The sequence below is a fragment of the Notamacropus eugenii genome, chromosome 5, assembly GCF_028372415.1.
Source record: "Notamacropus eugenii isolate mMacEug1 chromosome 5, mMacEug1.pri_v2, whole genome shotgun sequence".
Lineage (NCBI taxonomy): Eukaryota > Metazoa > Chordata > Mammalia > Diprotodontia > Macropodidae > Notamacropus > Notamacropus eugenii.
The window spans coordinates 106,648,722-106,674,256 of record NC_092876.1 but is presented as its reverse complement, the minus strand read 5'-3'; the positions used below and the strand labels follow the sequence as shown (position 1 = coordinate 106,674,256).

General features: G+C 36.0%; 1 protein-coding gene across 2 annotated transcripts in view; it reads right to left on the bottom strand.

The window, feature by feature from the left end:
* KPNA3 (karyopherin subunit alpha 3) overlaps positions 1–25,535 on the bottom strand; it is a 113,554-nt gene that overhangs the window by 10,934 nt on the left and 77,085 nt on the right. For both annotated transcript variants that reach the window (XM_072610507.1, XM_072610508.1), the window contains exons 7-12: positions 19,301–19,386; positions 18,186–18,272; positions 17,653–17,822; positions 16,375–16,419; positions 7,714–7,845; positions 1,693–1,821 (exon numbers count right to left, since the gene is read on the bottom strand). In XM_072610507.1, the coding sequence (XP_072466608.1) occupies positions 1,693–1,821; positions 7,714–7,845; positions 16,375–16,419; positions 17,653–17,822; positions 18,186–18,272; positions 19,301–19,386 (649 nt within the window). The remainder of the gene's footprint in view (positions 1–1,692; positions 1,822–7,713; positions 7,846–16,374; positions 16,420–17,652; positions 17,823–18,185; positions 18,273–19,300; positions 19,387–25,535) is intronic.

Here is a 25,535-nt window from a genome sequence, read left to right as displayed (position 1 = left end):
TCAAGAAATCTTGAAAGAAAAAATTCAAGTTAACAAAGAACCATAGTCGGGATCATACATGATTTAGCACCTACCACTATAAAAGAACAGAAAGCGTGAAAGAAAGGAAAAGAGCCTTTATTAAATTCCTATAGTGTGAAAGGTACTGGGTTAAATACTTTACAAATATCTCATCTGATCTAGTCTGGATGGTAGGTGCTATTGTTAATCTCATCCCCAGTTGAGGGAACTGACTATTGAGCTATCAGGTGTCTGAAACCGGATTTGAACCTAGGTCTTCTTGACTCCAGGCTCAGTACTGGTTCCTACTTCTAGGTTTGTCAGTTGGCAAACAGCCAAGAATGACTTGCCCAGTAAAAATGCCTTTAATGAAGGCAAACATTCAATATTCCTGAAAAAATGACCAGAATTATACAGAAACTTTAAAGTTCAGACATAAGAGTTTAAGAGAAACATAAGAAGGTAAAAAACAAATGAAAAATGATAAAGGAATGAACAAGGATAAATTGCTTATATTCTAATACAGGGAGAGGATATGTGTTTCCCCTTGGAACCTTATCATCATCAGGGGTCACAGGGAGTCTAGTCTAATCAGACAGGAGACATGGGAGTGGTTCTGTCATATCTTGATTATCTTAAAAGAAGAATGGAAAGGTAGGGGAAGAAAAATGTAATGAGGTGAGGGGGAGAGGAAAGTTAGGTGAAATCTCACATAATTAGGGGACATAAGTAGAAGTCTATAAAAAGAAAAAAGGAAGAAACAGTGGGGGTAAGGAGAGAATGGTTGACACCTGAATGCTTATCTGAACTGATTAAAGGAGGGAAGAATACATAAACTACTGGGTATAAAAACAGGAGGAAATGAGGACTAAGTAAAATCATAGGGGGGTAGGTTGAGGGAAGGATTAATTCTTAGTAAAATAAACTCTGAAGATGTGCAAAACTATTTATTCCTTTGAAGTGACAAAAAATGGGAATCTTAGGGGGTGTGCATCAATTGGGGACTGGCTGAGTTAGTATGAAAATATAGTGAAATACCATTATGCTGTAAGAAATGATGAAGGGAGTGGTTTTAGAGCAACCTGGTAAGACTTGTATGAATAATGCAGAGTAAAGTAAGCAGAATCAGGTGAATAATTTAGACAATGATAACAATATTGTAAAAACAAACTTTTAAAGACTTAACATGAAACTCAGCCCCAATGGAGAGAACAAACACTCAGAGAACAGAATGATATATTTCTACCTATATGCATGGATTTACATGTCTGTATGGTTTTTCCTTTTAGACATGGTCAGTATGGAAATCTGTTTTGAATTTGAAATTTGCCTGATTTAAACCATTAATGTTTGTATCAAGTTTGGCTTTTCTTTCATTTCCAACTGGGGGAGGTGGAAGGGAAGGGAAAGAAAGAGAGAGGACAGACTCTTGATTGAAAATGAATGAATGAATGAACAATTAGGTGAGTACTGGTCCCTACTTTTCATCAAACTAGCTATGTTAATGTCAACAAAGAACAATATTACTTAAACAAAACTGTCCTGATCAAACTACTGCTCTGACATTATGTTAGTTACATGCACAGAACAGTTAAATGAAACAAAATGAACTCAGAGGTAATTGTAATATTCTTTTATTAACTGAAAATGATAGAGAAGAGAGAAACGTAATAGGAAAACTCTACCACATACCTTATTTATCTTCTCTTTTGGGTGAGACAAGAGGTTTGGGAAGTGGGAAAGAACGTCACAGTTGAGAACAACCTGTGTCTGCTCATCAGTGCCTGTCACTATGTTGCCCACTGCTCTCAGAGCTGCTGTCTGTAATGGCAGGAGAAGAAATACATTTTTGTTTCTTAAAGAAAATTCATTTCTTCCTTACATCATCTGGTTGGATTTGAGAAGATTGAGAACTCAAAAGAGGAATGTTTACTACTTTATCCTAACCAAAAGCTAGGTATAAGCATTTCTGAATTTTTAAATGAAGCTATGTTAGTCGGTCAATAAACATTTATCAAACACCTACTATGTGCCAGGCACATAGTAAGTGCTGATGATACAAAAGGTCTCTGACCTCAAGGAGTACATAATCTAATGTTTGTGGAAAAAATATAGATTAAAAAACCCCAAATAAGCAATGTAACAGAAAAAAACAGATTAAAGAGTAAAATGTAAAGAGAAAACCTGAAGGACTAGTAATTCAAGGCTCATTCTTTACTGCTTAATAATAGCATCTTGGTAGCTATATTCCTCTTTAAGACAATTCTGTCTCAATGTTAATCTATTTCATCATTTTTTCCTACCTTCATTATACTGGATGAAAACAAGATGACTCTTCTACGTCAATATTTACATATTAAAATCATTAACAAAGGCCCTACATGGGTTATTTGTTAGCCTTTCATTTATGAGCCATCACTCTGGATTTGATTGTGGGACATACGATACACTGGCACAGCACCACTCAGCATGGTGTGCCCATATCAGAAAAGGTGCTGTGCTCTGTGAGCAAAGCAGAACTGACACAGTACAAAGGAAACATAAGCTAGGCAAATTTGGAGTAACCACCCCAAATGTTCACAAGGACTATCTGTGCCCAATCTGTGGTAGAGCATTCTGAGCTTGTGTTGGTCTGATCAGCCACAATCAGACATATTGAAACTTAATTTTATCGTGGTGATGTCATTTTGTTCCTCTTCGAGAATGAAGGACAACAACCAACCAACTATGAGCTGTCGGTTATATGACAATATAAATGTTCAAGGCTAAAACTTAAAGCACAAAACTTTCTTTCAAAGTACACATACGGTAAAAGTATGAGTTATACAAGGTTTATCATTTTTAGAAATACATTGTTATATGCTTCTATAAGATTTTTTGTTAGCTACATTAAGTGGGTTTTCTTAACCTTCTAATTAGTTACTCAAACACATATTCAGTCATTAAAAATATAGACCATCTACTATGTGTAGGGCACTATGCTAGGCATTTTACTAAAGAGTATTAGCATCTAACAACTTTTTCTGGAAATGAAAACTAATAACCAATATATCAATAAATGGAAGCAAAGATATAAAGTATTCCTTCTTCCAAAAAAAGGGACCAACTTATGTTAACTAAATCTATGGCATTTTAGAACTTCAATATTTTGGGCCCATATATGCTAGAATAGGAACCAGGATTCAATACTGTTAATCACTAATATTACCATTAATATTACAACCAAGAATTAACTGTGATAGATTTCCTTGCTTGATGTCAGGAACGCCAAGGCAGATTCCTCCCCATCTTTTGCAGGTTGAAGGTTGAGGCCAGGAGATACTAATCTCAGGCTTCACATTGGAAGTTCCATAATGGAGATGGATGAAAAGGGAGTAAAAGAATTATGGCTACCTCCTTCCTGCAGGAAGGTATAAAGGACATAAAGACTTTCTTCAGTTAACTAGTGGTTTGTTTAAAAAAAAGTCTGCCCTGCCCACATGCCATTCACCACTGCCAGAAATTCCAACAATCAGAGAGGTTCATCTGGGTCAGTAAGTTCTGTATTTTAATTGCCAACCTCAGTCATTCAACCTCAGCATCTAACAGTTTATTCAAACTGTTTCTCTTTCAAAACCCAAACAAGTTAACTGCTCTGAGAAACTGAGAATTTTTATTAGGGAGGTTAAAGCGGAGGAAGGAAGTTACTATCTTTTCCCTAAAATTCAGCCCTCTTTCAAATTTTCCTATTTTTGTTGAAGGCATAGCCATTCTTCCATTCTCTCAGCTTCATAACTCTGGCATCCTCCCTGATTTCTCCTTCTACCTCACCCCCGACATATCCAACCTGTTGCCACATCTGACCATTTCTAAGTGCACATCTCATGAGTGACCCATTCCCTCTGTTCTTACAGCCACCACTACCTCAGTTCAAACTTTTAGCATCTTCTGCGCCTTGATCACTGCAGTGGACTTTTCATTTCTTTCTACCTTTCACCTCTTCCCATTGCAGCCTGTCGCATACACCAGAAACTATTTTCCTTCAGTGCTGATCTGATCACATACCTACCCTTCCTCAATCAACTCTAACAGTGACTTTCTATCACCTCTATGATCAATAAATTTTTCTATTTAGTTTTTCAATTCCTACACAGCTTAGTCCTAATTTATCTTCCTAGTCTCAATCTACATGATTTCTGTAATCTGCGATTTGGCCAAACAAGCCTTCTCCATCCATCCCTTCTCCCAACTCTGTGCCTTTGCATTGGTGTGCTCTGTGCCAAGAATGCACTTTTTTTTTTTTTCACTCAGCCACCTAGAATGCTCTTGTCAGAGTACAACCCAAGCACTATTTCTACATAAAACTTTTTCAGATGTCCCTAGCTTCTTGGAGCTGTAAGAACCAAAGGAGAATTTCTGTTCAGTGCTTAATTTAGTGGTTGGCAAAGAGCAGAGTGTAATGAATACTTATATTCTTTCTTCTCTCCCTCCTTTGTATTTGGTTATATTTTCATTTTATGTATTCTGTACATAGTTACATGTGTATCCATGGACTGCAATAGTAGATAAGAATTCTTACCCAGAAGCTGCAGTCTTCGGGTTTCGCAAACATTAGATTACTACAGTCATTTACTACTGTGTCTTGTGTACCTAATCTATTCCTGATCTACCACTATTTCTTAGCTAGTAGGAGATAGTTTAGATGATTGCTGCTTTATGATATAGTTTAAGATCTGGTAAGGCTAGATCACCTTGCTTTGCATTTTTTAAAATTAATTCCCTTGATATTCTCAACCTTGCCAGATTAATTTTGTTGTTATTTTTTCTAGCTCTATAAAATAATTTTTTGGTAGTCTGACTGGTATGGCACTGAGTAAGTAAATCAATTTATGGAGAAGTGTCATTTTTATTATATTGGCTCAGTCTACCCATTTTTTTCAGCTGTTTAGATCTGTCTTTATTTTTGTTCAAAGTGTTTCATAACTGTGTTCATATAGTTCCTAGGTTTGTCTTGGCAGGTAGATACCCAAATATTTTATATTGTCTGCATCTATTTTAACTGGAATTTCTCTTTGTTATCTCTTGCTCTTGGGCTTTGTTGGTAAAATACACAGAAATTCAGGTGATTTATGCGGATTTATTTTATATCCTGCAATTTTGCTAAAGTTGTTATTTCAAGTAGTTTTTCAGTTGATTCACTAGGATTCTCTAAGTATACCACCATATCATCTGCAAAGAGTGTTAGTTTTGTTTCTTCATTGCCTAGTCTAAATCCTTTAGTTTATTTTTCCTCTTACTGCTAGAGGCCACATTTCTAGTGGGCTTATTCTATACTGAATAAGAGTGGAGATGCTGAACATCCTTGCTTCAACTCTGATCTTACTGAAAGGGCTTCTAGCTTATCTGCATTACAGATAATGCTCACTGATGGTTTTTAGACAGATATTAGTTATCATTTTAAGAAAAGCTCCATTTATACCTATGCTCCCTAGTGTTTTTATTTCGGATGGAGGCTGTATTTTGTCAAAAGCTTTTCCAGCATTTTTTGAGATAATCATGTTTTCTGTTGGTTTTGTTATTGATATGGTCAATTATGTTGATAGTTTTCCTAATACTGAACCAACCCTGCATTCCTGGTATAAATTCTACCTGGCAAAGTGTATGATCCTTGTGATGAATTGCTGTAATCTCCCTGCTAGTATTTTATTTAAGATTTTTGCAACAATATTCATTAAGGAAATTAGTCTAAAGTTTTCTTTCTGTTGTGGCTTTTCTTGGATTAGGTATCAGCACTGTATTTGTATCATAAAAGGAATTTGACAGGACTCTTTTACCTATTTTCCCAAATAGTTTATATAGTACTAGAGTTAATTTTTCTTTATATGTTAGGTAGAATTCATTTGTTAATCCATTTGGCCCTAGGACTTAGGGAGTTCACTGACGGCTTGTTCAATTTCTTTTTCTAAGATTGAGTTGTTTAAATATTTTATTTCCTCTTCTGTTAATCTGGGTAATTTATATTTTTGTAAATATTCATCCATTTAACTTACCTACTTATTTAATTCTGTAAAGCTATCACCTATGCGACTAGAAACAAAGGCAATGACCCCTAAAAAATTTCTCCATCTTCTCAAAATGGTTGTTCACTTCTGTCACATTGCCCCAAACCCCACAAACCAGCAATTCATTTGGGTCAAGGACCTTTTCATTCTAATATTCAGAATCCTTGAGAGGATTAGTGGGTCATTAATCATTCATACTATGGTATAAATTAGTTTAAATAGAATGATTTCTTCCTATTACCTAGCTGTCATAAATCTGTTATAAGAGGGAACAAATGTTTTGATTAGGAGGAGGTGGAAAAGGTAATTAAGGGAGAATGAGTTATAAAAGGAGGACAAACCTGGATAAGGGGACCAAGATAGGGGAGTTTGAACTGCAAGAAGACCCATCTTTGTAAAGCTGGGTGCCTGAATTTAGGGGAGAATGGACAGTGAATGTGAAGAGGGCTTGCAGAAAAGTCACATCTACTATAGGATACCTAGGGCTAGTTCTGAACTATTCCCCTTTCTGGAAATTAGTTGGGAAGATAAGCATTATCTGCTACCCATATTCTGAGCAGTAGTTTCTTGTAATATTATTTGACCCTTGCTGATTGCTAACTAACTGTATTCCAGTTCATTATACTGACATTTTGTCCTGTTTTGCCTAAAGTATGGTGGTGGGAGTGAGTGAGGTTTTAGCTAATTTCTATAGTCTTAAAAAACAAACCTCTCAACTCTGGGATAAACAGCAGGTAAGAAACTGCACCTTCCCAACCAGCTGTCTTACCCCACTTTGGCATCTCACCTCTTGATCCCAGTTTTTCTCCCAGGGCAGTAAATAAATTTTATAAAAATACATATGGAAGCCCTTAGGTGGTTTAAAGGAACTAATTTGGGGTTAGCTGTTGATGACAAAGAAACTGAGGGTATGCTGTATATGGTTATACAAACTGCCACGTTAGAAAAATTCTGACAACTTCTTTTGTTTCTTCCATATAGCCGAGGACAAAACTAGGTATATATAACTTATTTCTATCTGATTTCCAGTTAACTAGGAAATAAAATTATTTTTAATATCCTACCTAATTTAAATTTTAATTGTACAATCTTGAATGTTGTTTCATAATAAATTCATACTGTGTCACTAAAATCATGTGGAATGAAAAATAAAACAGATCCAAATAGGAAAATCAGCTACAAATAAATAATATTTAAAAAAAATTTGTTTCAAATAACCTTAATACTTTAGGGATCCATATTTTCATCATCCCTCTTTAACAAGGTTGTTCTTAGGGGGCAATTTTTTAAAATTCCTGTGGCTGAAAAAAAAAATCTGTGATGAAGTAGCTAACCATCTCATGATGAAATGTGAAGCCATTACTTAGTTGTGCAGATTTTCAGAAATGACAGGCCCATACCAATACCTGAAGTCTTTCTAGAATGTTGAAATTTATCAGTCTGAGCTCCATTAGCAGAGCCTTCAAGAACTTAGGGTTTTCTCCACACATTTTTGATGTAGGATCTTAATAATGGTTCAAACTTTTACTCATATTAAAATAGTTCATTATATCAAGCTAAGTTTTTGCAATCAAATTTTAATTAATAATTTTTTTTGGTGGAAATAACTGAATTTATGCCAGTTTTAAATCAACAGGATTCTGTGTTTATAAGAAAGTGGAACAATACTTACTTGAACTTTAACTTCCTGATGGCTCAGAAGAGGCACAAGAAAGGGCACAACTCCTGAATCAATAACCATCTGAATCTGTTCATTACCTCCATCAGTTAGGTAAGACAAAGCCCAAACAGTGTCCACAAGAATCTATAGGAAACAACAGTGATTTAAAAAATAACCATTCTGCATACTAATTTCAATATTTTCGTGTACAGAAAACATTAGATGGTGGTGGAAAAAGTAGACAGATGTCAAGATTTGTTTCAGGACTACACATGCCCGATTTCTTGTGATATTATTTTCTATTAAGTAGCAGGTATCATTCCCTCAGTGATCATCCTCCTGCCTTCAAGATGGACCTCCACCCCAATTTCCTCACTTTTAGATCAGAGAAGCAAGTGTCAATTTATTAGAATGGAAAATTCTTTTTCTGCTACATCTGCCTGGTTATTACTCAAAATACAGATATTTATAATGGCATTGGCTCTTTTGAATGAAAACCTGTAGCAGCTATCCCATCTACTTTAAGATTTGTGAACTGCTTACTACTTTGGGTCTTTCACCAAGTCTAATATTTTTTAACACAGACACACACACACACACACACACACACAAACACACACACGTGCATGCACTTGCATGCATGTGTGAAGGAAGACGTAGAAAGCAAAGTTGGGCACCTTGATCTTTCGCTTTTAAAAAAAATGAACTCAAACATTTTCTCTGTTCTCCTTTACTCTTTTAAACCTTCCATAGGACCTTCAATAGGAGAAAAATGTTCTAACTGAAGGTTAACTCACAAAACCTTTTTCATTTTAACCATTTCTGATGGAAATTACCATCATCTCACTGTTATCAGCAGGTCTCTCATCACCAAATTACAGTCTGAAGATTCTGATGTTCACCTCTTGCTCTCTGATTATAACCAGGAACAGAATCGAATGGTTATAGCACCAGGAAAAAACTCTATCTAAGCATTTGTATAAAATGAAGTCAATATACTCTATTCTTAACAAAAGATAAAGTTCAGTATTTTTCATTACTCTCTAAGGACATTACCTTGAAAAGTCAAAAGCTTTCTAAAAGTCTGAAGTTGCTATTAAGTTTGATCACAGGCTATATGGGGTTGCTGGGATTAGAAGCTCAATTCCATGTGGACAGTCTCGGGCGGGTAAAGGTGGGAACTTCTAAATCTTAGAGTTCTCACGAGGCCCCCCAGGAAACGACTGGGAATCGAGGAGAACTGAGCTATCTCGTGTATTTCCGCCTCTTCCCGTGAGAAACGTGATGGGAGAGAGCTCTCCCCGCCCTCGAGATTGTCCCGGATCTGGGCACACCCATTGTTACCTAACAGGCACGGTATTCAGATGCAAACTATGTGGCTGGAGAGCTTAATTGGAGTCAGGAAAGCCTGAAAGTTCTCTTGGGCGGAGGGGTCACGTGTGAGGACAGAAGGCTCCGCTTTTCCTCTCTCCGCTCTTCCTCTCTCTGCTCTTCCCTCCCCCTCTCTCCCCACTTACACTTCTACTTCCAATCTCTTATTGTAAGATCTTTGCCTCCTTGGGAGATCTTTCTCTCTCCCTCCTAAGGAAGAATTCCCTGCACTTGCAACCAGAACCCTGAATAAAGCTCAACCCTTGTTCGACTCTGGAACGTCCTTTCTCTCATACGAGCATCCGGCTTGGCCAGCCGAAGACCTCGGGAGGTGAGGTAAGAAGACTCGGGTAGCCCACAGGCCTCTAGGCCTGGCATGGGGTTTTACTTGAAAACTGCATTTCATAGTCATTCCAACCTGGTCTAACTTTCTCATTTAAATTCCTGGGCACCTAGAAACTCTCACCTTTCTTGACTTCCATGACACTATGTGCTTTTGATTCTCTGGGTCTTACTGTTTTCTATCTCTTCTGCGGGTTCCTGTTCTTTCAAGCTTTTGTCCTTGACTTTCTGCCCGTCTTTCCTAAATACTTACTTTTTCTTGGGGAACTCTTATCCTCAAATACAATTTCAACTATATCCTTTACAACTCAAGCTCAGTATTGCTAACTGGATTTTCATACCAATACTTCAAACTCAATATAACAAAAATTAGACTTGTTTTCTCCCTCACTCATTCTTTCCCAATTTCTCCATTCTAAGAATATTAACATGTAACAAAAGTCAACCTATTTTTATTCTTATTAAACTATGAATTGCTTGATTCTTTAGAACTTGTTATAGCAGAATTTGACAAGCTTCAAAAGACCAGTTTTACTAGCACTGTAAAACTTCAGGAGCTAAGATATGAGTTAGTTGAATCCGTTTCTTGAAGTCGTCTGAAGCTTCATAAGTTTGCTTACTATTTTTCCTCAGGTACACCTATCCTTCTAATGCCTCACTTTGCAATGTTCACAGCAAGATATTAAATTCACACATTGGAAGACACACATGGCTCAGTCAACTGCATTTACTCATGAAAATCTTTTGCCTTTTCAAATAACTCTGTGTAAAAGACAAAAGTACCCTTTCATCTTTTCACAACAGAAAGTTGTGAAAACTTTCTAAGTAAAATACATGTTACACTGTAAGTTCAAAAATAGACCTAGTTAGTTCTGCTGCCTGTGCTTACAATACTGTCTTGGTTATAGTACTCTGCTGTATTCAGTTCAATGTATATCTATTAAACACCTAATGTGGGCAAGACATTGCTAGGAATATAAGGAAGTAAAGTAATATTCTCTACCTTAAGTGATCACTATAATTATTGGATTCTACAAGTAGGTCTGATAAATTGCCCAGTCCAACCTCTTCATTTTACTGATGAAATTAAGACCTAGAGAAGTAAAATGACTTCCCTAGAATCACATGGCTATGTGTTTGAAATGAAGTTTCCTGTATGTTCTTTCCATTACATTAGGCTTTCAACTGAGCACACATGTACTATGGTCAATGCCCCTCCACATTACACTTTCACTATGCTCTCTCTGACTCTATATAGTGGTGCTCTATGAAGATATCAAAGTATGGTTTACTTTGCCCCTTTATCAAATTCAGCCCCACAGACCAGAGTACTCTTCTTTGATTGAGAGGCCATCAACACGTCAATAAAAACCCTTAATATTATGAGGTGTTACCGTAGAATTGTACAGTTCCCCACCCACTTCCCTAGCCTCAGCATAGACTGCTCTTTATTCTCCATTACAAGACTTTCTGTTGCTTACTGACCTTTCTAACTTTTATCATTGTCCCTTCCAGTCCTTAAGTGGCTTCTGTCTCCTCTTTTACTTTTCTCTCCTTTCCTCTGCTTTTTAACTATCATGATAGACAGCTTTTATATCCATGAGAGCACTTCTTTTTGAGCATCCAACTAACCATATACAGAATGTCTTCTGTAGCATATTTGGGTTCCCAGTTCTTCTTGGCTGTTTTAATCAATGCTAACTGCTGGATGTCTGCTTCTTTATTGCCAAAGATTCTTTATTATTTTTAGGTATGGAGCTATTCCAAATGCTTTAAGCTATTGGAAGGCTGACTTCTGAATAAATGAGGGGTTACTGTGCTTTACCAATCCTTTATAAACAACATGTTAATGATTCTATCCCCAAAACATATATAGCAGCAGATATGAAAGAGGCTATGGGTCCTATGCAGAGTCATTGTTAAAAAGTAACAAATTCTATGTGAAAACTGATACTATATAAAGGTAGGGAAATTCTACATGCAACCAAAGATCTTTATCATGAAATCTAAATAGCTAAAAACATAAACTTCTGTTATCTCTACAATAGACTAATAAAGGATAGAATGATAGATGAAATGGAAGATATCATAATGAATAATGACAATATATATTCTTTGGAAAACTAGCTGATAACATATATCAAAAAGGTACAGGATTTGGGGTTAGATAAAAGTCTTATAAAAGTGCCAAATCATCTATGTACCATATCTACTGAAAAACAATTAATTCCTAGAGTAAATCAGGATTGTAGTCTTGCTGGCTGCAAACTAACCCAGTTCTATTGGTACAAAAGCAGTACGAAAGATGAGAGGAAGATACTGAAACAGTCTATGTACAGTAAACTAAAGTGGAATATGACTGGAAGTAATATAAATGTCACGAGAACGCAATAGAGATTAGTTCAAGCATAAGAGCAGATTAGTAACTGCTAGCATTCATGTCAATCTGACATGAAATCATCAGAAATGGGTGGCTAATTTTGATCTAGCATTGAAGGGTAACCTCAAAAGGACAAAGAATCAAGTGAGAGACAAGTATGACTTGGAATATAGCCAGTAAAAAAATTATACACATACTGTACATGGAATGGAAGAGAACCCAGATTAGCCATCAACTTTTACTGTCAAGTTAGCAAATGTGGCTATGTCATTAGCAGGGTCATCTTTGAACAACAACAAAAAGAAACAGTTAACTTTGTAAGCACTTCAGCAGTCTCCTGCACATTACCACCTATTGTGAGTAACCATGAACATTAAAAAAAATGTATTTTACTACCTGGAACTACCAAAAGTAAGGATTAGGAAATAACAAAAAAACACACAAACCAAAGAAGGATGATAAGCATTCACATTTGTTCCCAAGGCTGTCTTACAGGACATTAAAAAAAAAACGTTTGAGGGTAAAACAGAAAAATATTGAATTGAAAAAGTATTTTCTACCCTAGATAGTGCAATGATGAGCTTATTACTTAAAAGATAGAATTAAATATGCTGAAATGTTGACTTCTGTTTATTCTCATAAGTATTGCAAATAGCCTGTGTGTTTCAGTAATAATTTCCTCTCAGAGCCCATATACAGATGTGCAGGAGGAAAAACTGAAACTGAGCCCCTCCCTACGGCAAAGTTCCTTTCTGTTCAACTAATAAATTACTCAGGTTTTTTGATTATTCACAATAATGATCCAATTCACTGGGAACAAATAATTAAAAATTAATAACACATCAAGGCCTGTGAGTGGCAAGAAAAAATCGGCCTATTTTGACATCCATTAACTAAATTTTAAGTTGAATTCTAATTTTACTATTTAAAATTAGCACATTAATTTAGAAGCTATATTTTTGCTTTCAGGAATACTGCTGGTTATAAAATCACAGCATTATTATATTGGGAAAGTAATATCAGATCCTGAAGCAAAACCTGAAGGAGATTTTAAGTAAGGACAATGGATAAAGCAGAATGCATCCAGAGGAAGGTAATCAGGATGATCAGGAGACTGGGGATGTTTGGTCTGCAAAGGAGATGAAGACGGACTGATCTTAAGTTGCGTGGTGCCAGAAGAAACAACAAGAAGTAGTGAGTGGAAGCTGAGCAGATGAATTCAGGTTTGATGCATGGAAAAAATTCCTAACAATTAGAGCTATCCAAAGGTTGAATGGACCAACTGTGTAGTTAGTAGATTTTCCATTATTGGGATAAATACTTGTCAGTAATTTTGTAGAGGGAGATTGTTGGTAAAGGAATGGGTTGGACTAAATGGCCTCAACTTAACACCTATGAAAAAAATTTGCCCGAGGCCACTTCTTTAAAATGGTTTCAAATGTCTTTATTTGATTAGTCAGGAATGCAATCTCCAATTATTCCTATGAGAATAATTTTGATCGGAAGAAAAATCTAATTCATGACTGATTTCCAAGAATGAATTACAGCTAAAAGCAATCTACTTTGTTTTGTGGGGAAACAAAAGATTTAACTTTTTACTATATCATTTTTATATTTAAAGTGCTTTAGAGCTCATTAAGTATGTTTATATTATTTTTTTATCTCATTAGAACCTCAAAACAATACTAGGAGATAAACAGGTTAGGTATTTTTACTTCTGTATTGCTTATGAGGACACAGAGGTATGGAGAAGTTAAGCTGCTCAAGGTGACACCAAGTTGAGTGGTAGAGACAGAACCCAAACCACATCTTCTAATTCTTAGTCTATGCTGTTTTCTACCAGATCACACAGGCATCACCAGGGTCTTACTCCATCATATTAGGTGAAATCAGCAGGTATAGCTATCTTCTTGTTCTCTGGATGGAATGATACCATTAGCTGATCAAAGAAATTGCAACTCTGGATATGCATATTATTTAACCTATTGTTAAACCATTGTTTCCAACCTCTTACCTCTTTTATGTCTTTAAAGAACAGTTTGTTCACTTGATTTTATTACCTATTGCTTTGCCAAGCCAAAATCTTTTGGATATTGCTTTTTAGCAGATTTCTCTTTTCCCTTCTCTCAAGATGGTGGACAAAAAGCCCCCAAAGGAAAAGAAGATCAAAAAAGAAAAAAGGGAGAACAAAAAGGAAGATGTGGCTGAAAACCTTGAAAGCATTGCAGTCGGAACCCAGTCCTGGCCTGAAGGATCAGTAGATACTCCAAGGTCTGCAATGTATTCCCGGAGAGTCATGTACAAGCAGAAATATGCTGCACTAAAAATCCAGATTGAAAGGAAAAAGAAAGAGAAGGTGTCTGCTAGGATCTCAAAGCCAGTTGGTGGCTATAAGAATGGAGCAACCCATGTGGTAAAGATTCGCAAAATGCTTAGGTATTACCCTACTGAGGATGTGCCTAGAAAGCTGCTAAGTCATGGCAAGAAGCCTTCAGTCAGCATGTGAGAAGATTTCGAGCTAGCAGCAACACAGGCACCATACTGATCATGCTCACTGGCCGCCACAGGGGCAAGTAAATGTTTTTTCTGAAGCAGCTGGCTAGTGGCTTGGTACTGGTGACTGGACCTCTAACCATCAATCATGTTCCTCTGAGAATGACCCATCAGAAATTTGTCATTGCTACCTGTACCAGGGTTAACCCCTTTCAGGTATAAAAATTCCAAAGGCTCTGTAAACCTAGACACCAAGGAGAGATTTTTGACACAGAAAAAGAGAAATATGAGATTATCGAGCAGTGCAAGGCTGATCAAAAAACAGTGGACTCTCAAATCCTGCCCCAAATCAAGAAAATTCTTTAGCTCCATGGCCACCTGCGCTCTGCATTCTCTCTCTCTCAGGGAGTTTATCCTCACTAACTGGTGTTTTAAATGCCTTGCAGAGGACTCATTAAAATATTTGGAATAGCAAAAAACAAACAAAACTCCTCCCCCCCCCCCCAAAACCAAAAACCCTATCGTTGTTTTTATGATGTGATCATCATCTGTGTAGTTGACCTATGCAGCAGTTATGTTACTGAAAAGTTTATTCCTCTACCATTGACATCTGTTTACTTGGTCTAACCTGAGGTCCCTTGTTTCTGTTGGAGACTTTCCACCTTATGTGGGAAGCAGGAAGGAAAGACAGAAGACATTGAAAAAAGATAATCAGGTAAAGTCAGGATTATCTTGCTTTTTTCCCCCATCAAGTCTTTTTCTTAACAGTTTTATTTTGCTTTTTCTTTCTGGTCAAGACTCACGTCTTTGTTTCTTTGGGGAACTCCTGGGATGGAATTTTGCAGACTGACAATGTCTTAGAGTATTGCCTGGTACAATGGCAGGTTGAATTACTTGTCCACAGTTACAGAGCAAATGTGAAAGAAAGGCAAGATTTAAACCCAGGTCTTCTTGATGCCAAGGCTATTCTGATCACTATATCATGTTTCATTTCTTGACCATATTTCTTCTCCTGTTTTATTTAGGCATCCTCAATAATTATATTTTGTTTAAGCTGAGATTAGATTTAAGGATTCCTGACAGTGAAAAGAAGCACCTCATTAAGTGTGAAATAATTGTGTCTGAAATTGTCATGTTTCCCAAAAAAAACACCAAGTAGATTATTTGTATATAGGAAATCAAGAACTGACACATATTTCAATAATTCTTCAAGGCTACACAAAACAATTTTTTCTCACCAACCTTGTATAAGGAGTTCCAAGATTCCCCCTGAATGTATAACAATTACTCCTCTGTAACTTAGAGCATTTTTTTTTTTATTGTTCTTCCTATCTTGTCCAGGTTGGAAGTATAGCAGTGTCACTCATGGGCCTACTGGTAACACTGATAGAAATGGAAACTTTAACCGGCTTTACTTTTCTGATTTGGGCTGGCCAGCCTTTCCTCTATTCCTAGAAGTCTACCATATTCATGCTGGTTTTAGCATAGACACACAATTGCCTTTAGCCTGACTGCCCATCAAGACAGGATTATAAAACTGTAACTACATCTACTACCAGGACATAACCAAATCTGCTCAGACAATGATCTTACAATATTTTGCCTATAGCAGGTACTAATGTCAGAAGTGAAAATGAAATTTATCAAGTATCCTACTTCCTTTAGATTATTTAACATTTTTATTTCTTGGCTTCGGGAATATTCTAAGATCACATATTATCTACAAAACAGAGGAATTAAATTTACTTAAACTTTAGTCAGCAAAAGTCTGCCTAAGTAACAACCTTCATATTTTAAATTCTATTCTCTAATCTTCAATTTGTGCCCTTAAATAATAGTGCCATCCAACTAGTGCATGTTAACCCATCCAAGATTAATATTTCTGCTGTATAGGCAATCTAGAAGATAAGCCCATTAAAATCATAATCCTATTTTTGAATAATAGCTATACTGCTGAAGCTTAATAAACATAATGAAAACTTTGCCTGACATATGTTACAAACTAATATGATCCTAGAGGACATATAATACTCCTCCCATCTCAATTAAGAAATCCCACAGCTTCGCTTAGCTTTGGTTTTACTTACATTTATATCTGTATGGTATATGAGGACACATAATGCTGGCAGAATCTGAGGAAATAAAGACAAAAGATTGATCAACTCTAGTACTATGTGTCTGACTTCTTAAAGCATCAGCAAATTCAATTTATTAGAGTGATAAGGTAAATGGACAGATAGAAATAAATGTATCTCCTCTATTAGAAAATGATCATCTGAAAAACTAAAAGAAGAAATTTTAAGTTTCATTTACATAATCCAACTATCTGTGCTAGTGATATCATCTACCTGAAGAAGAAAGAAGAAAAACATTTTGTAAAATAGTCCTTCATGGAATACATGACAAGTAGAAGAATGACACTGAAGATGAGAAATTGGCATTTTGAAGCTATGCATGAAAAGCTGGATTTTTAAGAGTCAATATTTGAGCTCCCTAAGAAAATAAAGTTTTACTTTATTAACCACTTGTTTGTGAAGAACAGGATTTATCACGAAGTCTGCGTAAAAACATACATGCATAATTTTACTTTTATTAAACTTAGGTCTTTCAATACTGGTCTTTGTATGCTTCACTTTTTAAAAGACAAGAAAGCATTAAAATCTTTTTCCATAGAAATGAAAACTTTATCAAGCTCTGATTATTCTTGATTAAAGGTGTGCATTAAAAGTAACATTATGCCAGTCAAATGACAAATGAATAAATGCTAAATATTGATTTGAAAAACCAAAACAACCTTACAAATGCACTGTTATTTAAAAATATATAAATAAATCTGTATTCGCTTAAGTAGGTTTAAATATATAGCATTTTGTAGTTTACAAACACAATGACACCATCTCGTGATCTTTATAACAATTTTGGTAGGCAGAAAGTACAGGTGTTATTGAGTCTATTTTGCAAATGAGACTAAATGGCTTGCCAAATGACACATGGCTAGTTAATGGCTGAGGAGAGATGTGAATAACTCTCCTGACTCTTTTTCTAGTTCTTTTTCACTGCACTATGGAGAGTAATTTTTAATTCAAGATCTAGGTCTTATAAAATTTTTTATTCTGAACTCACATACTCCTAGGTAAAGGATTAATGTCAATACCACAGTAACAGATAAAATAATTTTATTACTTGCATAATTTAATAATGCAATTCAACACTAACAAGCTTTCTTTCTCCCCCTTTAAAAATTTAGATGAACCAAAAGTATCTCATATCTGCAAACAAATATAGATGCATGCAATTGTTCATTAAAATCTAAAGTATAAAGATAAGGAAAATATCTCAACTGGTGATTTTAATTCTTTGTTTACCTCCTGTACTGTCTCCATAGGTGGTGGGGGATCCTTATTCCTGCAGAGATTGACTATGACCCATGTGACGTTCCGAAGGAAGGTGATGGGAATGGAGGGATTGATGAAAGACAGAAGAGGTTTGACAACTCCCAGTGATATGACATAATCTCTACATTGAGGACCATCACCTACAGAAATGAAAATCAATTGAAAAAAATTACATTCAAGATGGAAAACTTTGAAATGTATGCAATGGCTTATGTTGATATTCTATGTTTCCTCATCATTAATCTACAAATGGCACAAAATATTTCTGTTCCTTACCCTTCTCCTTTGGGGAACATACAATTTAACCTACTAGAACCTGAGAGTAAGTCACAACATCTTTTTCAAGAGGGTATGTTAAGACATTCTCTACAAGGTGGAAAGATGAAGTCAATATAGTTAAATATAGAGGAAACATAGTAATTGGTAATGCCAATGTTGAACTTAGATAATATTCTTAAACTGTCCTTGTCTTAGTAATTTTTCAAATTACTACTACAACTTACCTATAATATTTCCTAAGGCCCATACTGCTTGCTCACAAACATTCTGATGTGGTGAATGGAGAAGTCTCAAAAACAGAGGAACTGCATCTACAATTATACAATAAAAAAAAAATACTTTCAAAAACTGAAAAAAGAACTAATTAAGTTTCAACCTTAAGAAATTATTATAAACAGATACATGTATGTGTAAACACATATGCATACATACACGTAAATGTTGCAAACTTCAATTCTAACAATGCATTTTAAAACTCTTCTAAAACAAAGGTTATATATGTTCTAAAAAGGCACCAGACTGCTAGACCTCTAAGTTAGCATCCTACAGTAAACGCTAATTAAAATTAAATTAAATATTAAGTAAATGAAGACAGATATATCTAATCTTTCCTATCCTGAAAACAAAAGCTGTATTAACAGGCTCTAATGAGCCTCAACACTGATTATATAAATTCTGTGAGTGTTTACTATATCCATTTAACAGGTTCCTATAATCACCAATCTCTATTGAAAGTTGGTCAGCAACATTTCGCAACAGTGAAAGAACTACGTAGTAATCATAAAATAAGATTGCTTTATATTAAAGAAATTATACTTTAATAGAATCCTTATAATATTCCTAAAGTATTGTGGAAGATTACTGAGCTAGCTGGAGGGCCAGGGAGCCCTTTCTTCCTGTTCTGCTTAGAGCCTGACCTCTTTTTCTCTGCTGGACCTCCCTACATTTATTGCTCTTCAAACGATGAAACAAGTATACCAGCTGACTTTGGTAAGAGAAAAATTAATTTACATAATGAGAAAAATTGCAAAATGTTTTGTAGCCTAAACAGCATAAACAACTCAACATTTCATTACTGGAAATAAGAACATTAAGTCATGCTGTTAGAAAATAATTTGTATAAAAACACAAATCTCAAGTTATTTTATACAGAAAATGTATTCTTTAAATGGTAGGAGAAACAAAAATTACCTGATAGGTTAATGAGAAACAAAGCCTTTAAGGGGAAGACCACAACCATCAATTGCAACACTATAATCACATACTTTAAAAGTTAAAACATAAAATTTAAGCATTCACACTCATTCTAAAAATGAGAAAGAAAGTTTAATTTACTTACTAGATTGTACCACTGCTTGAGTCTGTGCAGAAGTTCCTGATGCTATGTTAGTCAGTGCCCATGCGGCTTCAAATTGTAACGAAGGACTAAAAAGTACATTTTTAAAAATCTGTTAACATGAATACACTTAAAAAACATTATTTCAAAACTAAGGTTGTTATTTCAAAACTAAGGTTGCACCCATAAAAAAATGGAAGTGGTGAGTGCTTTGCCAGAAACATCCCTGAATTTAGCTCCATGCCAACTCCAAATAACTGTAGTGAAAATGGGAAAAAGCTTGGCATATCTGAGAGATGGTAAGGTCAGTTTGGTTGAAGTAGAAAGGGGTAATTTAAGAGGGTAGGAGATAAAATGAGAAAGGCAGCTTAGAACCATACTACTGAGGTCCTAGCGTGAAAGAGTTTGAATCTTTCACGGAAGGTAGGATAAAGTCAAAAAAGTTAAGCACCAAATTCTCCTACTACCTTGTCCAAATTTCTGTATTTGAGAGGAATTGGGGTAGAAGTTAGCAGGGGAGGACTTAAATGGATAAAATGGGCATCCGGCCCTTGCCCTTCCCCAGTGCTCTACTATTAGAGCACTCTACTACTACTACTACTCTACTGTTCTACTACTAGAGCCAGTTCTACAACTGGCAGCTACCAGGGTATCACTCTTTAATCCCTTGCACTATCTTGGGGGGAGGGAAGGACAGGCTAAAGCAGATGACTAAAGCTCTACTTTTTATGTTACTGCTCTTGAGGGCTATTGTCTCTATGTCTTCAATCCTCTCCACCTTGCCAGTTCCTTTTATCCCTTCCTATTTGTTCCTTTCACCCATGGCAGAAATCTGTGTGCGTGTGTGTGTGTGGCGCGTGCGCACCATTGTTTCAAAGGAGCAATAAGTGAAGATATAGAAAAACAAATTTCGGCTGAATGTATGAAAAAAACCTCAAAACAACTTCCTAACAATTAGAGCAGTCCAAAAGTGAAATGGACAGTTTCTGGAGACATTACGTATCTAATCAGTTAGCAAAGAAATGATTATTATGTAGCCTGTGTTTGAACAATTCCAATATTGGTCAATACACTACATGACAAAAACATAATTAAATTGTAGAAAAGTGTTAAAAATCTCAAACTCGATGTCCAGCAGGCTTTTCAAACTCAATACATCCAAAATAAAATTAATCTTTTCCCTCTCTCCTGAACTTATCTACTGAAGTTCCTACCACATTCCAGGACACACACAGACACACACACTCAAATATCCAATAGTTGCCAAAATTTGTCACAAAATGATTGCAGTAGCCTTCTGGCTGCTTTCCCACATTCAAGTCTCTCCCCACTGCAACCCATCCTCCACTCAACACCATGCTGATTTTCCCAAAGACCAGATCTACCTCTGTCAGCCCATCCTTACCCCCTGCTTTCTGATAGATAACTTCTCAAAGTTCCCTATTATATCCAGGATCATAATTCCTCTCTTTGGTTTTTAAGGTCCTTAATAACGTGGTCTCTTCCTACCTTTCCAGTCTTCTTACCCTTTACTTCCCTCCAAATACCTAAAATGCTCCTCCTCACCTCTGATTCCTCATTTCGCTGGTTTGCTCAAAGACTCAATTCAAAGCCTTCCTTCTGCAGGTCTTTTCTGATCCCCTTGGTTATTAGTGCCTTCCCTCTGAGATTACCTTCCATATATTCTCTATATATTTTGTGTTCGATGTTCTGGATGTCTTCCTCATTGGAATGTGAGTTTCTCATGAGAAACTTTTTGCCTTTCTTTATATTTCCACAGTGCTTAGGGCGGTGCCAGGAATATAGTAAGAACTTAATGCCTGTAGACTTGTGACTAACTGTTTCAAAATTCTTTCTTATATTAAGCAGCAAACCAGCTCTCTTTAACTTTCACTCATTGGTCCTACTTCTACCCTGTGGAGTATATACAATAAATCTAATCTCTCTTGCACAGGACAACTATCAAGTGCCCCTTTAGTGTTTTTGCTCTTCTGAATTTTTTTTTTCAAAAATAAATTATTTTCTCCTCAAGCTGCACATCTTCAATTGCATACTGGACATTTCAAACTAGAAGTCTGAAAGGCATCCATTCAACATGGGAAAAACTGAACTCATTATCTTCTCCCAAACTCATCCATCTTTAAACTTCTCTGTTTCCAGGGAGGAAGTAGTCATACTTCCAGCCACCTAATTTTGCAATCTCATCCTCAACACCTCACTCTCCCTTCTTCCCACATAGGTAATAAATTGCCAGATCTCTCCAACTACCTCTCCTGTATCGAACTCCTTCACTTTATTCCCACAGCCACCACTCTTGTTCAGGTGCTCATTGCTGTTTGTGTGGACTATTATAACAGTCTTCTAATTTGACTCCTGGACTCAATCTCATTCCACTCCAATCTTGCTAAAGTCATTTTTCCTAAAGTGCAGGCTGGATTAAGTCATTCCACTTAAATAGTAATTGTTTCTCTTTTAACCAGGAAACCTGAGGGTCTCCCCTTCCCTGTTTGATTTTTTTTTTTTTTACAGGGGTCATCCCTTGAATAACTTAAAGAAGCCTATTCATTGAACAGATGTATCTCACTCAAAGTAAGAATGTGATGAAACCTAAGACTGAAAGGGCCCGGGTCTCACATTGTATCCTGGGTCATCTCCAGTTGTCCTGATGAATATCTGGTCACTGGATCCAGATGGCTCAGGAGAAGAAAGTGAGGTTGGTGACCTTGCACAGCCCTCCCTCACTCAAATCAAAGTCAACTGCAAGTCATGTCATCATCTTGATGTCATGGTCCTCTTCAAGAACAAAGGACAAACACAAGTCATTCCACTATCTGAAAAACTCCATTGGTTCCTTATTGCCTTTAGGCTCAAACATAAACTGTTTTGCTTTTTAAAGTTTTTCAAAACCTGGTCCCAACAAACCTTTCTGACCTTATTTCAGAGCATCCCCCTTCTCATGATCAGCAGTCTGACCAGACTGGTTTATACCTTATACATGACATTCCATTTCCCTTCTCTGGGTCTTTGTTCTAGCTCCCTATCTCTATGAGAATTTTTTTCTCTTCTAAAATCAGTTCAAAGCCCACCTTTGTGAAGTCTTTTTTTTTTCTCTCTCAGATGCTAATCCCATTACCTAGAAAATGTCCTTGTGTTTTAGGACATTTTACATGTTCACAATATATGCTACCATCCCTCATGCTTCTGGGAGATGGCTGTTCCGTTTGTCTTTATGCCCCTAGCACCAAGCACACAGCAGATAAAACGCTTCTTGAATGACTAGTTCTTCTCTAGGTTAAACATCAACAATTCCTCATACAGTCTGGCTTTAAGACCCCTCACCATCCCAGCTACTACTGACAACCACACTCCAGATATGATGGGAATTGGCTGAGTATAATAGAATATTGTTTCTCTTATTGTGAACTCTATACATCAATTAATGAACCCAATAATTTGTGCTAATATATAGCAATTTCAAGTTTACAACAAAGCACCTTCCTCCCAACAACTGTGAGGTGGGTTATTTAAATACTGTTATACTCCAATTTATAGAACCACAGAGAGGTTAACCTACTTGTCTGTAGTACTGCACCTAAGAAACCTCAAAGACAGGTTTCCAATTTGAGTACTGACTCAAAAGTTCAGTGATCTTTCCTTCTTAAATTAGATTTTGCAGATGCTTAGGAGCACTTTAGGTTTTATTGTTGCTGCAAGTTATTCATATTGGATTTGCAGATCGTTAAAAACATTAAAACATTTTTGTATGATACACTGTCCTTATGATGTTTATTTTCTAACCCTAAGTGCAGGTTTTTATATTTATCACTATTAAATTTTATCTTGCTAAATATGGCTCATTGGTCCTACCAAGCTGAAATTTCTTCAGATCCTAGTTCTGTCACCCAGAGTGAGGGCTATCCCTTCTAAATCTTTATCAAATGCAAACCTTCTAAGCATGCTTTCTACTGTTTTGGTCAAATTGATGATAGAAGTGTTACAAGAGCAGAACCCTGTGGTACATCTTTATAGACCTTTATCTAATTAAGGAAAATCCTGTACACATTCTCTTTTGATTTGATCTTAAGAACATATCTAGACTATAACATAGGGCAGAGTTTTCTATCTTATTCACAAGAATATCATCAGAGACTTTTAACAAATAGCTTGCTGAAATCAAGACAACTATAACCTTTCTGTGAGGTACAAAAACTATCAAAAAGAAAATGAAATGAGTTTAGCCTGATTTGTTCTTGGTGATTCCAAACTCATTTCTGGTGTATAATAATTCCTTTTCTAAATATGAGAAGCCATGCTAATATGACAACACAGGAAGATGATAAATGTTGGAGAAGATGTGGGAGAGGTAGAACACTAATTCATTGTTGGTGGAGCTGTAAGCTGATCCAGCCATTCTGGAGAGCAATTTGGAACTATGCCCAAGGGGCTACAAAAAATGTGCACACTCTTTGACCCAGCAATATCGCTTCTGGGATTGTATCCCAAAGAGATCACAGAAAAGGGAAAAGGTTCCATAAATACAAAAATATTTATAACAGTTCTCTTTGTGGTGGCCAAAAACTAGAAATCAAGGGGATGCCCATCAATTTGAGAATGGCTAAACAAACTGTGGTATATGAATGTAATGGAATACTATTGTGCTATAAGAAATGACGAACAGGAAGACTTCAGAGAGGCCTGGAAAGAGTTATATGAACTGATGCTGAATGAAAGGAGCAAAACCAGGAGGACTTTGTACACAGAAACAACCACAGTGTGCAAGGAATTTTTCTGGCAGACTTAGTACTTCACTGCAATGAAAGGACTTAAAAAATTTCCAATGGACTCGAGGCAAAATGCCTTCCACAGACAAGAGAATTGGATCTATGGAATTGGATCACAGAATGAAGTAGACCATTTTCTTTTGTATTATGTTTTTGTTTTATGGTTTCTCCTATTCATTTTAATTCTTCTATGCAACATGACTAAGGTGAAAATTTAATAGGAATATATGTGTAGAACCTATATAAAATTGCATGCTGTCTCAGGGAGGGAGTGAGGAGAGGGGGAGGAAGAGGAGGAGGGAGGAGAAAAAAATCTAAGCCATATGGAAGTGATTACAGAACACTGAAAACAAATAAAATAATTTAATAAAAAAATATGAGAAGTCAAGATTTTCTGGAATTTTGCTGGAGATTAATGTCAAGCTCATTGGTTTATAATTTCTTGTCATACACTTTTCCCCTCTATTTAAGAAATCGCGACACTTGAAAATTCCAATCTCTAGCACCTCTCCCATTTCCCCACAATTTCCAGAGATTACCAACTATTGCAATTTTGGGATCATACATGCAAGTTCTTTCAGTACCTTGGAATGCAATTAATTTCAGCCGAAAGACTTGAATTCATTTAAATTACACAGGTACTCTCTTACTACTTTCAATTCTCTGGGTGGTTTTTGCTACTTTATTTAGTCTGAAGACAATGACAGAAATCAAATCAGAATTAGTGACTTTGGCTTACTCCGTAAATTAACATTTACCCAAAGGAGTAGACCTTTCTTTTCTTTCTTGCTCTTAATATACCTAAGTTCTTTCATTAGCATTTTTTAATTTGTGGCTCTCATTTCATTTTAGCCTTTCTAAAATGTAACTTTCTAACATTCTAAATATCTGTCTATATTCCATGTTTTCTTTCTCAACATTACAAAGGCTAAGATTACATACATGTTCATTTTGTCCCAAGATGCTCATTGTTTCCACATGTCCAACTAGTTATTTCCTATGGGTGACACTTAGAGAACAGCAGTGAACACCACTGTTCACTCTATCTTCTAAGCACTGTAACTGTCAGCAAAATAAATAATAAATTTATCAAGAGTTTTGCTTTTATAGAGAAAGAATTTCTAACAGACATCCAGATAATTGAAGATCTCCATCAATATCATACAATTTCACTTCAAGATAAAGAAACAACAATTAGTATGCTGTACAATACTGAAATGTGTGACATTATGAAGTAATAACTTCCCTGCACTGGAACTGTTTATGCAGAAGCTAGATAGCCATTTGTCATCTGTTATCACTGAATGAATCCTTTGCACTAGGTGGGGAGGCTGGAGTAAATTGTCTAAACTTAATTCCAAACTATCCAGTCTTCAACTATTAGGCAGTTAGTAGTAGAGTTTGATAAAAAAGAAGTTTCGTAGTCTTTGTGACAGATATCAATTCAATCTTTTCTT